Genomic DNA, 14188 nt, shown 5'->3' with positions numbered 1-14188 from the left:
CAAACCATGGCACCTGTGGTCAGTTTGAATTGACAGCAGTTCCTGTACATACTGACAGTGGCTATTTTTCACCTGTTGGAGGACAAAAGTATTAGGATATCCTTACAATCTTCTCAAAACAATCCTGGTACATAAGCCACTTGTTCTCTCTTCATTCATATGCTCACTGTGTTTGTCTCAGTCTTGATGCCAGGCCCCGTCAAGCTCATGAGCAGATGATTGTGTTGGTTTGTGTATGTAAGAGTGCTGGCCTACAGTCTCAGGACAGAATGACTCTGCTGCAGCGTGTTTCTCCATCAGAATTACAATGTGCCATCCATCTGTTTCTAGGTCACATAGCTACTTTCTCTATAAACAAAAGACCCGAAAGACACTTCTCTTTAACACTGATAAATGTGATACAGTAAACTCATATAAAACATTAACTCTTGGCCTTTTTTGTCCATAGAAAACACAGGGTCTGTCTACCCAATGAGAGAGGTAGGACAGAGCAGTTCTCCAGACCAGTGAAAAAGCAAGAGTCACCTACTAAGATGCTCATCAGTGTCACAGTATATTGAGAAGGAAGTGTACCTTACTGCATGTTGGTGTACTAATGGCTGTTCAAAACATGCTTATCATATTGATGGACAGTGGAGAAATAGTAATCTGAGAGGTTTCGGTGGGTGTTTAAATGCGAACCAAAATGAATTTAAGCTGACCCCAGCTGCTGTGCTCTAGAAAAGATGAGCATAGTTATTAAACATCTCTTTGATGGATTGCATCATATCACCTCTACTTTTGTCCTTACCATAGACAGTTGTTTTTTTTTTTTTCTTCTCAGTGACCAATGGGAGTTATTCTCACATGGATGAGGATGAGGAGGGGGAGCCGTATGGACATGAGGAGTTCAGCAGCTCTACTCAACACTCCTACCTACAAGAAAGGTTTGTGTTAGTTTATGGTTTGTCTTAAAAAGTTGCCATACAGAGTGCTGTAGAAATGAATCATATGCAAATATAAATTATAAACCAAAACAAATGATGACTATCTTCTTCACTAAATGTTCTGTATCTATATGTTGTTGTCATCCTTACGGAAATTTTATTTATTTAAAAAAATATATGTTTAAAGTTGCATCAATGAGTCTGGTAAGTGTTTCAAAATTATTTGTCTTTGTAGCTTGTGCTGTCAAATATTTTCAGTCATAGTTTTGAATACAACGTTATGGCACAGCCAGTCTCAAGTATATTAGGTATGGATGCTAGACAAGCATTTAGTCTGCACCTTTTTTGTCCGCGAAGGTCACGCAAAATGAATACATTTAGCAAAAAAATAAAATCAACCGCAGTATAATTTAAAAAGAAAAAAGTAACTAATGACAGATCTCAAGGATTGAAAAAAAAGAAACAAGGAATAAGATTAATGCTCTTTTTGCCAAGGCTGGCAATGACTGTATCTTCAATTTGTTTCAGGGAAAACTGTCACATTTCTAGCCCGGCTCAGCCCCAGTCTCCCACCCACAGCCAGAACCAGAGCCAGCGGCAGTTCCAGCATGTTAAAGCCTCCAAGAGCATGGACCTGGGTACGACTCAGAACCAACATCACACTGGTGGGGCGATTTTTCTGTTTATCTGCTCTGCATGGTGGCTGCATACATCTTATCCTCACAAATATTTAAGTATTCCTGCTGATGCATGGCTGCTGCACCAATGGGATGCTCCACTCACCTCTGCAGACTTATATTGCATACTCTGCAACACACAGGCACAGCTACGCATGTAGGTGGGGAACCAATTATGCCTGTTGCATGAGTTTTGCAGTCATTCGTCAAAGACGGTTTTGATCTTTTTTTTGTCAGTGTGTGTGTCTGTGTGTCTGTGTTTTTGTGTTTGTGGGTGTGTGCGCGCACACGTGTGCTTGGTTGTTTTTAATGTTTTTTCTAGGATGGGAAAATGTGTTATCTAATATCTCACCCAGACATGGTTTGGTGTGTCTATCTGGTGTGTTCATCACAATAACATTTCTGCGTTTGCTTCCATTACTATTTCTGCGGAAGCATTTATGTGTCATACTGTACACTGAAGTCTGAACTGTGTTAATATTTAAAACATAACCCGGTAATGTAACCCATTTGCTCCATCAATATCAGGAGAAAGTTGTTATCAGAAGGAGTCTTGTATCACAGAGTAAGAAGGAAATAGATGACAAGTGACACAGAGGACGTATAAGTTAACATGGAGTGTGTGGCAGTGGGAGAAAGTGGAGGAGAGAGACAGATTTCTTTGTGACTACAGGATCTCCAGAGGCTTAAAAACAATCCGACTGTAGAAATGACAAGCTGTGACACTTTTCCATGTATGAAACTACAGTTACCTACGCAAGCTCTGCCTCTGTTTCTCATTTATTTTTCTAACATCTGACGAAGAAAGTTATAAATAGTCACAATTTGTGTCACAGGATTTTAATTCATATTCAGTATGTTTTTTTTATCTAAGCAAAAAGTCAGAAAGGCTTCTTTGGTGACCACTGTGATCCCAGTTTCACCGTCATCTTTGTCACCTGTTGCTCTCTGATTACTGATATTTGGATGCATGGCTCAGTGACATTTCAGTGACTGTTAAAAAGTCAGCTTTAGAAATATAGCTATGTGTGTAGTTGTGTCCGTGCTCATGCATACCTTTGTGTATTATGACAGTGGATGCAGAAGCACAACAAAAGCTTATTGTTCAAAATGTCATTTCCCTTAGTCCTCCTCCTCAAGCTGGCTCCACTGCCAGCTGTGTGTGTGTGAGAGAGAAAATGAGACAAAAGAGCAGGAGACAATAACATATACATCCATTTCTATAAGAATAACAGACTGATGGTATGTACTGTATATCTGTACATCACCTCCTTTGTATATTTATGTAAAAAATGTCTCTTGTCTTTCTTTCTATAGTGACAGTAGGGGAACAAGATTTAACTAAGATTACAAAGCTGTTTTATATCAAAAAATAGTTTAGAGAGGAGAACCTTTCATCTTTGGGGATAAATGTTATCCCTTTAGACTAGCCTGAAATCCTGCTAGATCCCTCTCTGCTGTCTGGCTTGTGATTAGTAAGATAGATTTTTATTTGTGACAAGTTCTGTTTAAAAAGATCCAGAAACCCTTCCTGCTCTGTGGTGATGGTTATATCTATATACTTAGGGTTGTCTATAATGTTATAAGTTGTGACAGAACAGGGAGAATGTTGTAGAAACAAATTTATAGTACACTAATAACAAAAGACACTTGAGCCTCCTGAAGTCCTGCTATTATCACCACAAAATATGAACCATAACCAGGTTTCCTACTGAGGTAATAAAGTAGCCTAACTTGAGCATCAGTTAGCAAATATTTCTTGGTCAGCATACTTGCCTTTGCATAACCATTTGGAAATCAGATTTGGCTAATTAGTACTGTAGGTAGATGCTTGCGCTTTCAAAATCATATCAGTTCTATAGTGGGACATGTGGTGAGTCTTGTTCCGGTGTAGTTTTTCAGTAAAAGAGTTCAAAAGAGGGTAATACTTACAGAGACACACAGATGCCACCATTATAGTATTGCATCTTCCAGTTCATTTTCGATCAGTTAGGGAGGCTCAAATTTGGGGCAAAATTATTGTAAAGATACTTTGTTTTTCAAGCGGCCTATTTATGGTGGCCCTTTTTAGTTAAAGTGATACATGTAGTTCAAAATCAGACAGTATTACATAGTTTATGGCTACTACACCATCTAAGACAACAGAAGTAGCTGAGGTAGGTCTAAGCATTAATGGTCTAAGAATTAATTCACTGCCAGTTATTAGTGAAGCTGAGTACATCCTAGATTGTAATGAGTGTAGTGGGGCCGCTTAAAGGAGACTAGAGCCAGATACATGTGATTGGAGCATCTGTGCATGTGGTTTTTGTTCATATTATCTTATTGGAGAAATGTTCATGGAAACATACTTTAATTTTGTTTGTACTCTTGACATTTTGGTTCATGCAAAAACAGGGCAGCAGTTTTGGTCATTATAGTTTCAGAAATGCTATTGTAAGTTTTATCCTTCTTTAGTTAAACAAGAGACCTTTTTGTTACTGTTTTTAAACCTTCCAGCACGTAGTGTCTGTAAATACTGCTAATTATAGTGTAAAACTAGTCCATGTACATTCATATGGAATGCATCATTTTAATCAGTGCCAATTTGTGCAATATGAGAACTACATTTTAACAAAATTTTCTCACTACTTTTTCAGTGCTGTTTTGCTGTTATGCTGTGTTGTGGCTGTTTTGTTTGTGTTTAAGTGTGTGTGTTTGTGTAAAGGAGAACAAAAATAGAGAGAGAGAGAGACAGAGACAGCATTCTCAGCATTTTATTCCTGGGCCAGTTACATAATTTCATTTTTATTTAATTTGTCCTGATTTAATTTTCCACCCCAGCCCAATTAAACATTTAACAATAATTTAAGATTGGTTCCAAATTATGAACTCCCTGCCCTGGTTCTCACTGTCCTTCTCACTCTCTCCGTCTCTGTCTCTTTTTCTCTCTCTCTGCCTTTGCCTTGTCAGACTTTGTCCCTGTCCTTGTCTTTGGGTTTTGTTTTTTTTTGTTTTCTTGTGTGTGTGTGTTTTTTTTATTAAGAACTCAGGTTCATTCAATGTGAATATAAGCAGAACAACATCAATTATGTTACTCAATTTATGATTATGCTATGGAAGGTTTGAATTAATCACAATGGAATACATGTTAGTAACTATTTTAGTTCAAACTTGATTTTTTGAAAAAATGAATGCCCGGTATGTCTACATGTTTGTACCTTTCTGAGACCTCCTCCCTAGTGATAAGCCTCTGTGTGCGTCACACACGTGGCATCTACAGATCTGCTGATGTAGGCGAGCACACATGCACACTGATCCACAAACTACTGGGCTGCTGAAGCAGTCATATTGATTCACCGCAGACTGATGCCATAAGACACACACACAGCTAGAATTACACTTTAGGCTTGGTTTTCATTAGAAAAGTATTTGCTGGGAGAAGCCATGTTACTGCTTGGTTTTTGTGGTCTGAATGTGTGTGTGTATTTGGAGTGCTAACAGTCAATGTGTTCTTTGTTGGCACTGGGCTGCTTTGTGCCTTTAGGAAGAAGTGAGGAAAACCAAAAAAAAAGGACTGGGGGAGAGGTAGAAAGTGAAAGGAGGAAAAGAGGCAGAAGAACGCTGGCAGATGGAATAGGTGTAACTAAAGTAAAAATGAAAGCATGGAAGGAGAGACATGAGGGTAAAGGGCAAGAGGTGAAAGGCATAGACTGATGGGCAGTGGCAAAAAGAGAAATGGGATGACTGAAGGAAAGGAAGGAGGGTGAATGACATATGAAGTGAGAGAGAAGGGATGAAGGGAAATGACTTCATTAGCAGCTAAGCTGACTTAACATCACAGGGAAAAAGAGCAACTACTGTTCCATCTTGATAAATGAGACAGGAGAAATAATAGTGTGATAGAGAATGATGGAGACAGAAGGGGGAGCTGAGAAGGAGGTAGGCAGGAAAAGTGCAATAAGATTTAAACAAAAAGTTTTTTACGGGTATAAAACACTTGCACAGTTGGCAAGCCAGGTACGAGAAATTAAAAAATGTAGAAGTCAAGGGAAAGGAGTAATCTATACACCAATGGAAAGTGTGTGAGTGTATGTATATTAACATGCGTTTGTTTTGTTTCAGTGGCAGATGAGAGCAACGTGGGATCCCTGGTTGGAAACACTGCAGGTGAGCCAAGCACAGATTACCCCTACGCAGGGTTTTCCCTACATTTTCAGAGGGCATTGGTGCTGTCTTGGTTCCAGAGGGTGGTGGTTGGGGGGGTTTGAAATTATTCAAATTTTCAAAAGTTATTTTAAGTTTATTGTTTTTTTAACATTGTTTTTGACCATTATCCTTACCACATTTGTGAAAGAAAGCTGGCAACACTTATTGTACTTGTGTTCAAAAAATCTATTCATTTACCGAATCATATTTTTGAGATTTAATGAAAATGTATGCGGATTACCTTAGCTTGTATAGCTGAGCAGTCACAAGAGGAGCAGAGAGACCTGTCACGTCCCATAGCAGCGTTAAGATTGGAGAATGTAGCAGTGGAGAAACTTGTTATGTTTGTATCAGAGCACAGCGAAATATATGAAATGACAGTTACTGTATCACCGATATTCATTTGTGGAGTAAAAATGTACAGGTCCTCAGAGCTTCCGGTTGGTGTTTGTGCTTATTGCAGTCGCTAGCAAGAGTAGCCTGACACCTAACATTAACTCTAGGTTAGTATACATTATTGTAACAAAGGATGCTCTCAACTGTATTTTGGAAAAGCGTTTTTTTATTTATTAAAAACTTCTTTGACCAGAGGTTTTCATTAGAAAAAGATTTTATGTGGGAACACAGCCTAACTTTGTTTAGCTACCACGCCGTGTGAGATACTAAGGTTAGTTCAGTCAAGGTATCTTTATGTAACGTCAACTAACTAGCTTCACTGGCTAACGTAACTTTATTCAGTACATGAATATTTATGTAAGATAACTAGGTTACCAATGTCTTTAGTTGTCAGCTAGGCTACATTAGTTATATCTTCTCTCTGTCTGCTATTGCTATTGTTAACATCCACAAGAACTACTTTGTTTTTGTGATGTGTGTATATGTTTCTCTTTATTTGCTGGATTGCACACTTGGGCTCAATTTCAAATCAGAATGAAATGGACCATGATGAGGGGCTCTACTGACTTATGATTTGCCACTACAATAAACAAGAGAAAAGTGTAAACAAAGAAAGAATAGATACTGTATATGTACATGCATAGTCTAGTGTATTAGAGATATAAAGAGTTCTCTGTCTTCTTTCCAATTTATTAAATATTTTTTTCTTTTTTACCCTCTATAGTTTCTATCACTTCACTGAGTTCTTCACTATGTGTTTGAAGCCACTATACACCATGTTTACCTCCATTTCTCTTCCCTCTCTACAGTTTCATTTATATGCAACTTCACTTTTCCTCTTGCATCCTGCCTCTTCTGTCTTCTATATATACTTGGCTCCTGTCTGCCTCTATAGAAATACATCCTTATTTTGTCCAAAGGGCAGATGAAAGTGAGAATTGCAGGAGGACTGGGGAGACAAGAGAGGGGCCAGACTATGGCCACTTCTTACAGATATGCATTGACAAGCTTGCTCTTAAGGTTAAGAGAGAGAGGAAGAGAGAGATTAAGAGAGGACGGATTCATCTAAAAAGCATTTACAAGCACAGGGAAACAGAGATGACTGGTTCTTCAAAACCTTTCACCTTAGTAGCCTGCACATACCTCTTTTTAAAAGTTTGATGGCAAACTTTTCTTTATCACTTTGCCTTGAAGTCTCCCCCATTTCAATTGTAGCTGCTTGAATGTAAGAGCACTCTACTTCATTATATTCTTTACTATCCTATTCATCTGTACTCTATGTGTGTCTGTCCTGTTGTCTGGCACTTTATTCCTGTCAATAAGTCCTTCCTCAGTTTTATACATGGTGGTTTTGACTTTTATGACTACATCCATAACCATTCTTAAGGGAGCAAGCAAGGCAATATAAGGAGCATAAAAGACAACATATGGAAAGAATGAAAGGCAGTTTTGGAACATTTATTTTATTAGAGAGAAACCTTGATACAACAAAAATAACTTTCTTTTCTTCCAACAGCTGAAAAGATGGATACGTTATGGATATGTTGTCCTGTTCAGTTTCTCATCTTGGGTTTGTGGCTAAAGTGTACCTGTAGTCCAGTAAGCATGCTGTATGACCCTTAACTTAAGACAGTGGTTAAAAATGTTCTGGAAAAGATATACTGGTGTAAAAAAGGTTAGGTGAGGGAACATCTTATACAGGAAGGATTACTTCAGAGGGATTGATATGGTAAACATGTTGAAGAAGGCTTAAAATAAAACAGAAATACTGTACAACTCTAGTGTCATACACTCTGGTGACATATTCCTTTCGGTTTCCATAACAAAGCCTTTGATTGTCGGCATACTGAATCTGAACATCTGTTTATGTTTTTGTCAGCTTTTATTAACTAAATGTCAACATGTACATGGCCCTTTTTCACTGTGGGAAGACAGTGAAATGGAAAGATCTTTAATAACAATGAATTGCCTTCAGGTGTAAAATGAAATCAGCCTCACTGTCATTGACTTTCCTTTTTATTCCAGAAGCAGAGCACATTTTCTCTCATTGACAGAGCTTAGTGAATGAGATAAAGCAATCTTAGGAAACAGGGCTCGTAATTGGGGATGAACAGTATAACAAGGTTATGGATCTTGGCCAGATAATGTGTTAGGGAGACTTGGAGGTTTAAAGACTCGATTGTCTCTATACAAGACAGGGCAACAAGAAACCCATCTGAGCTGATTTTGTTCTTTAGTGGTGAAAATTCCCTAACAAATTTGCAATTAATCAAATTACCAAAGCTAAGTGATACACTATGAACCTGAGATTTCTGGGCTCCTAGAGGTCTTAGTCTTAATCCAGCCTTGATATGGAGGAATACGGGGCAAATTTGATAAATGGCTGTATTTTCTTCAATTTTCTCTCCTTTATTGTGCTGCACTGTAGGCTACAGCTTGTTTTTGAAATGCCTATCTAGAAAATATGCTGCAGAACAAAAATGGTTTATAAGGTTATTTCTTTTATTGCCTAAAATCTTGGACAAAGACAGAGAACACAGCAATTTCAGTGAGTTATAGTGTGTGGTTTTATTTTCTGATATCAGTGAATCTAAGCTGACCTGGAATTTGGGTTGAAGTTATATCTCAAAGTTGCAAAGCGAAAGTCGTTTTTTTTTTTTTTTCCCATCTGAAAATCTGACCACAGTTTCCAGCCTTTCTAATTTTAGCTGTGTTTTTCCCAGTAATATGCCTGTAGAATGTCCAGCAAAGCTTTTAGGGCCCTTATCTTTTCCCCTGGTTGATTTCCAAGCTTTTTTTTTTTTTTTTTTTTAAATTACTAAAGCGTGTTTACACAATTCCTATACCTGTTGCTTTTCAACGTGTCTCCTGTTTTATAATGCCACATAGCCTAGAGAGTTGTTAAAGAGAGTGTGTGCCTGGCAAGCATGACCGTGTTTTTGCCAACCCACTTTTCTTTGCTCTAATGTATTTTTTATAACTGAAATGCATCCAACAGCCCTGCGCTGATGACAGACAGCTGCATGGACTTTGTTGAAAGAGAGGGGAGGGTGGGGTGGGGTCCTAGGAAGTGAGCACTTTTAAAGACAATGACTTCTGGGAATTCTGTTTTCATTTCCAGCAATGGTCTTTCCCTCCATACCCTAAGAAACCACTGGACAACTACACCACAAGTACACACACACACACACACACACACACACAAAACTATTACCCTTATGGTAATGGTATGGTAATGGAAAGTCTCCATCATCTTGTGGAAAATGTGAACCTTGGAGGATGTCATATTATACTGTATTATAATTTTGCAGAATCTGAGATGCAAAGTGATGGAAATAGGAGCAAATATTACAAATGTGTATGTGCATACTTGTGTGCAAACCTTCTCTGCAAGTGAGCGGGTGTGTTTAACTAAGTGTGTTATTGTGGCTAAATCCATTTCTGTGGAAGCTGCAGTTGAGCAAATTGTGGAAGTGTCTTTAGTAAATTTTAAAAAGTACTTATTTTTAATATGCATAAAAAATTCTCCTACTCAGCATTCTAATATTATATATTCTGATGGAGAATATTAAAAACTGTAAACACTACTTGATTTTGTGTGTTGTGGTCAGACATGCCTCACGTTTCTGTGGTGGGACAGAGAAGCAGGAGCCCAATCATTCCAATAATAAATCAGATCAGCTGTGGAAGAGGAAATATGAAATGCAGTGACAGAAGCGATGCTTCTGATTAAAATCCAAGTAGATATTATTCAAGTCACTGTCAAATTGGTTTGCTATACAGACATGATGAAAGATGAAAATGTCATGGTGAAAGAAGGTAAAAACAGAATAAATCAGTGTATCTTTCTCAAGTGTAGACTGTTTCTTTTCCTCAAACTGCTTTAAATAGGACAGTACAGTCAAACACACAAACACATACTGTACAAATACTGCTGACACGACATAAAAAGAACGGTTGCAGCTGTGCTTCTTTCACCGTGTTTTCCTTTGGTGATGGGGACAGCCTGGAGCTGTGTGTGTCTCCTAGAATCAGTGCAGGAGAGATGTTTCCTTGTGAAAATAAATGGTGAGCAATGAATATCCACAGGAATGATGAAAAGCTTGTTGGAGAAAAGTGGTGATATGTGTGTGTTTGTGTGTGTTTGTGTGTGTTTGTGTGTGTGTGTGTGTGTGTGTATGTGTGTGTATCTAAGCAGTATGTGCGCATGTGTATGAACGTCCTCAGTTATGCACTCCTTAAAAAGGATTCTTAAATGTGTGTAAGAGTGTTTAATAGTCACACAAGTCCCAACACATGCTCCTTGAAGAGGAGATGACTTCCAAAATTGTCATATTCTGTGGAAATATCTTCATCTGTCTACACTTGTGAGGATACACTCATACACAAACACATCCAAGTAAAAACACTAAATTGCCGACATGCTTGTCTGCTTTTGTTATAGTTTTATGTCTTTTTATTGCCTAATTTTGGTTCCTCCACCCACCACCATCTCTCTCTTTCTCTCTCTCTCTCTGTCTCTTTTTCACTCTCACTCTCTTTCTTGCCAATGCCATTCAGGCTTAGAGACTGACAAAGAGGCAGAGGAGCTTAGAAAGAACAGCATCTCTCTGAAAATGTCTGTGTGTGTGTCAGGAGGCCAGTGTGATGCTGAGGGAGACTGGTGCAGTCCATTGTATGAATCTCTCCCATGTGGAACTTTGACTTTGACAACAGTCACACACTGACAAGCTCTGCCAGAACCGCGTCTTTAGAGAGCCACATCTCTCTATATCCCCTTCTGTCTCCTTCTTTCTGCGATTGTCTCTTCATTTCGCTCTTCATCTCATTTTTTTTCTTTCGTTTTTCATTGTTTCCCGGCCTCTCTGGCTCTTGCAGACTTTGCTGTGGAATTAACCTGAAAACCACCTTGTTAGGCTGATGTGGATTGATGGATTAATTTGTCACAAGGAGAGGAGCGCATCTTTATGTGTCTGTGTGGGTGTGTGCATCTGTGCGAGCGCTACTCAGTGCCACCACGAATTAGCTCTTTACAGCCCTTCTTAGACACAGAATTCAAACAGCTGAACTAAGCATTCCCTGCTTCTCCATCATTTTTATACTTCAGTTTGTGTGAATGTGTGCAGGTGCGTATGCTTGATCTTGAATAGCTTTTCCTTGTGCACGTGTTTCATTTACAAGGTATCTGTCTCTGTCTTTTGTGTTTAGCACACACTGACGTTTCATTGTCTTTGGGTGTACTCTTGGCTGCCTCTCTGTATATTGAATGGCCTTTGACCCCTCTCCATCTCCCCCAGTAAGCCAATAAAGGTGAGCAATAATCAGGAGATGGTCGGTATTGTCGTTTCTTGGTGGTACAGCAATTCATCTCGATCAGGCTTTACACACTGATCACTGACATTTGCTGTACTGCACATTGTCTGACGCTTGAGAGAGAGAAGCACAAAGAGAGGGATGCCATTTGTTTCTGTCCTGGACCGATCAGTTACATTCCCTGTGATGGATTCATTTTGGAAGAGTTTTGTGTATCTGTTGAAGAGTTTACGTTCTTGCTTGTATACATGAGAGTTACTGAAAAAGTCTCTTTTAACTGTAGTCTACATTTCGAACTACAGGGGACTACATGTAGCTCTTCTGTTATAAAAAGTATCAGTAACTCATGCTACTTTTCTACAACTACCCACAAAATAATACTAATAAACTGACTCCAGCAACATTGTTTTAGTGACATTGAATGATGAATGATATTTCATTTTGTAAGGTTTGCATTTTTTTGACCACTCAAGTAATCCTTGTTAACTGGGTTTGAAAAGTATAATATCAGGGATCATCAGCTTGCAGATAGAGCAAAAATTTTTTTGCAGAGTCATTGGGTCTCATTTTATATTTCACAGACACCTCTGAATCTGTGTTCCCTGGCTAAATAACCCAGGACAGTTTGATTGTTATGGCTATTTTCTCAGTTTTGTGTTCCAGTTCAGGTTTTAAAAATGAAAAAAACATTAAAATTATTAGAGGGACTTTAAACTACAGTTCCCCTCTTTTTTAAAGTGGTTTTTATCTCTGTTCAGTTATACTTTTTTTAAAACCTTGACAAATCATGACTTCACACAACTCATACCTAGGGATAGCAAGTTAAGATTCATTACCTTGCTCAAAGAAACTGAAACAAGATATTGGCTTCTGTTGGGAATCAGGCCTGGTACCTTCTGGTTATTCTGGTAATTGTTGCAATTTCAATGCTGCAACATCTGCATCAAGCTCAAAGGGAACTAGTAAGTACTGACCTGAGATATGAGATTTTGACACTGAATAGCCATGTCATTGCATTTAGGGTGGATTTTTTATGTAATACATCCTGTATTATATAAAGAATACAGTATATGTCCTGCAAAACATTGACTGATTGCATAAAAAGAATGGTTTCACAATGCTGTGTTTTTTTTGTAAAACTCAGTATATCCTGCTATAGCAGCTAGGTTGGGCTGTGATGTCAATTTTTCCTTTTCTTGAAACACAGGGGAACTTCCACTTATGGGACGTAGAGAGACGCTGAATATTCTCTTTACTAAGAAATCTGTTTTCTGGGTGTATAGTAATGCAAAAATAGAATGCAAAATTTGAGTTGCATCTCCTTATTGTTGCTGTTGTTGAGTCTGCTGGCTTTGTTGCTGCAGCCTGCTGCTAAGCCACTACTTGGTATAATTTTGACTTTGAAAGTAGCCCATTGCCTTCCTGCCAACAAATAGCCTTGGGATAGCTTGGCGTTCTCTCTCTTTGTGTTTAGTTTTTAATTTTTAATTTCTTTCTTCTTTCCTACTCTGTCTCTCTTATTGTCACTCCTATCTTCTGTCGTTCATTTCCAGGCTTGCTCTCTTTGTTTTTCTCTCTAGCATCCTTTCACAGTGTCTCTTCCTCTCTGGCAACCCCCCCACTTTCGTATCCTTTCCCTCAAACCACTTTGTTACTCTTGTCTTGCTTGTCATCCCTTCTCTATCTCTCTCTCTCTCTCTCGCTCCCTCTCCCTCTCTGTCTGTCTCTCTCTCTCTTTAAAAGCAGCTTAATTCTATCATCTTACAGTTGGACAGCAGTAATTACATTTATGACACAAATCCTGCTACTCACAGCAAAATACTTTGTGTGAGAGACCAAGTGTGTGTTTGTGTGTATGTTTCAGTATGTGGATGCATGCTCATCCCCCAGTATCTGTGTGTGAGTGTGTGTGTGTGTGTGTGTGTGTGTGCGTGCGTGCGTGCGCACATGTAGTCTTCATTCCCTGATAACCCAGCCCAACAACACTAAGCTATTTTTAAAATTATTTATATCATATTACTATCCAACCCTCTGCAGTCAGGCAAGTTTGGACTCAGAGGTCACTGCCTGTGAAAATACTTCACTTCTTCTTTATTAGACTTCTTAAACTGACTGCAGTTGCCCTCAAACTTTGTAGATCCCCCAGTGCAGAATGAACCTTAACCCTGGTGCCTTGCATTGAGTTTAAACGAAAAACATCTCATGCGTGTTTCATATGGAATGCATTAATTTACAGAAAGCAATGTGTGACTAAACATTGATTTGTGCAAATCTAGGCATGTCCTCTGAGCCTAAGTATGCTGGATTATGAATTTATTGTCACTGAAATGGAAGTGTCAGATGCTGTTTTAACTTTGGTTGTGCTTGTGTTTTGAGAATGTTTTTGGCAAATGCAAACATGTTGGCTTGAAGAGTTTCAGGACTGTTTGGAATGTGAAGAAAAGGAATAATACATGAGAATTTCCTGGACGATTCATGTTGAGTGTATTCATGCCTTTGGTGGCCTTGGTTCAAATGTTACTGGCAGCTCTAATCCATGCTCCTTAGAGTTTTCAAATAGTGGATGACTATTTAAATGAGCGTGTGTAACATTTTTTTTTCTCATTACACACCACTCTCAGCTCTAGAAGTGAAGATTTGCTTTTGTTTACATGTCTCATTAAAAGCTGTTTTTATATTTTTACTCTGCTT

The 14188-nt window shown here is 38.5% G+C and overlaps 1 protein-coding gene across 10 annotated transcripts in view; it reads left to right on the top strand.

The window, feature by feature from the left end:
* Positions 1-14188, top strand: part of pard3bb (par-3 family cell polarity regulator beta b) — a 219763-nt gene that overhangs the window by 116564 nt on the left and 89011 nt on the right. For 9 of the 10 annotated variants that reach the window (XM_040147955.1, XM_040147954.1, XM_040147958.1 and 6 more), the window contains 3 exons: positions 824-926; positions 1455-1591; positions 5705-5749. In XM_040147955.1, the coding sequence (XP_040003889.1) occupies positions 824-926; positions 1455-1591; positions 5705-5749 (285 nt within the window). The remainder of the gene's footprint in view (positions 1-823; positions 927-1454; positions 1592-5704; positions 5750-14188) is intronic. The other variant, XM_040147956.1, reaches the window with a different exon arrangement.

Source organism: Xiphias gladius, chromosome 16 (genome assembly GCF_016859285.1).
Source record: "Xiphias gladius isolate SHS-SW01 ecotype Sanya breed wild chromosome 16, ASM1685928v1, whole genome shotgun sequence".
NCBI lineage: Eukaryota > Metazoa > Chordata > Actinopteri > Istiophoriformes > Xiphiidae > Xiphias > Xiphias gladius.
The sequence above is the reverse complement of the archived record's forward strand: the minus strand, read 5'-3'. Positions and strand labels throughout refer to the sequence as shown.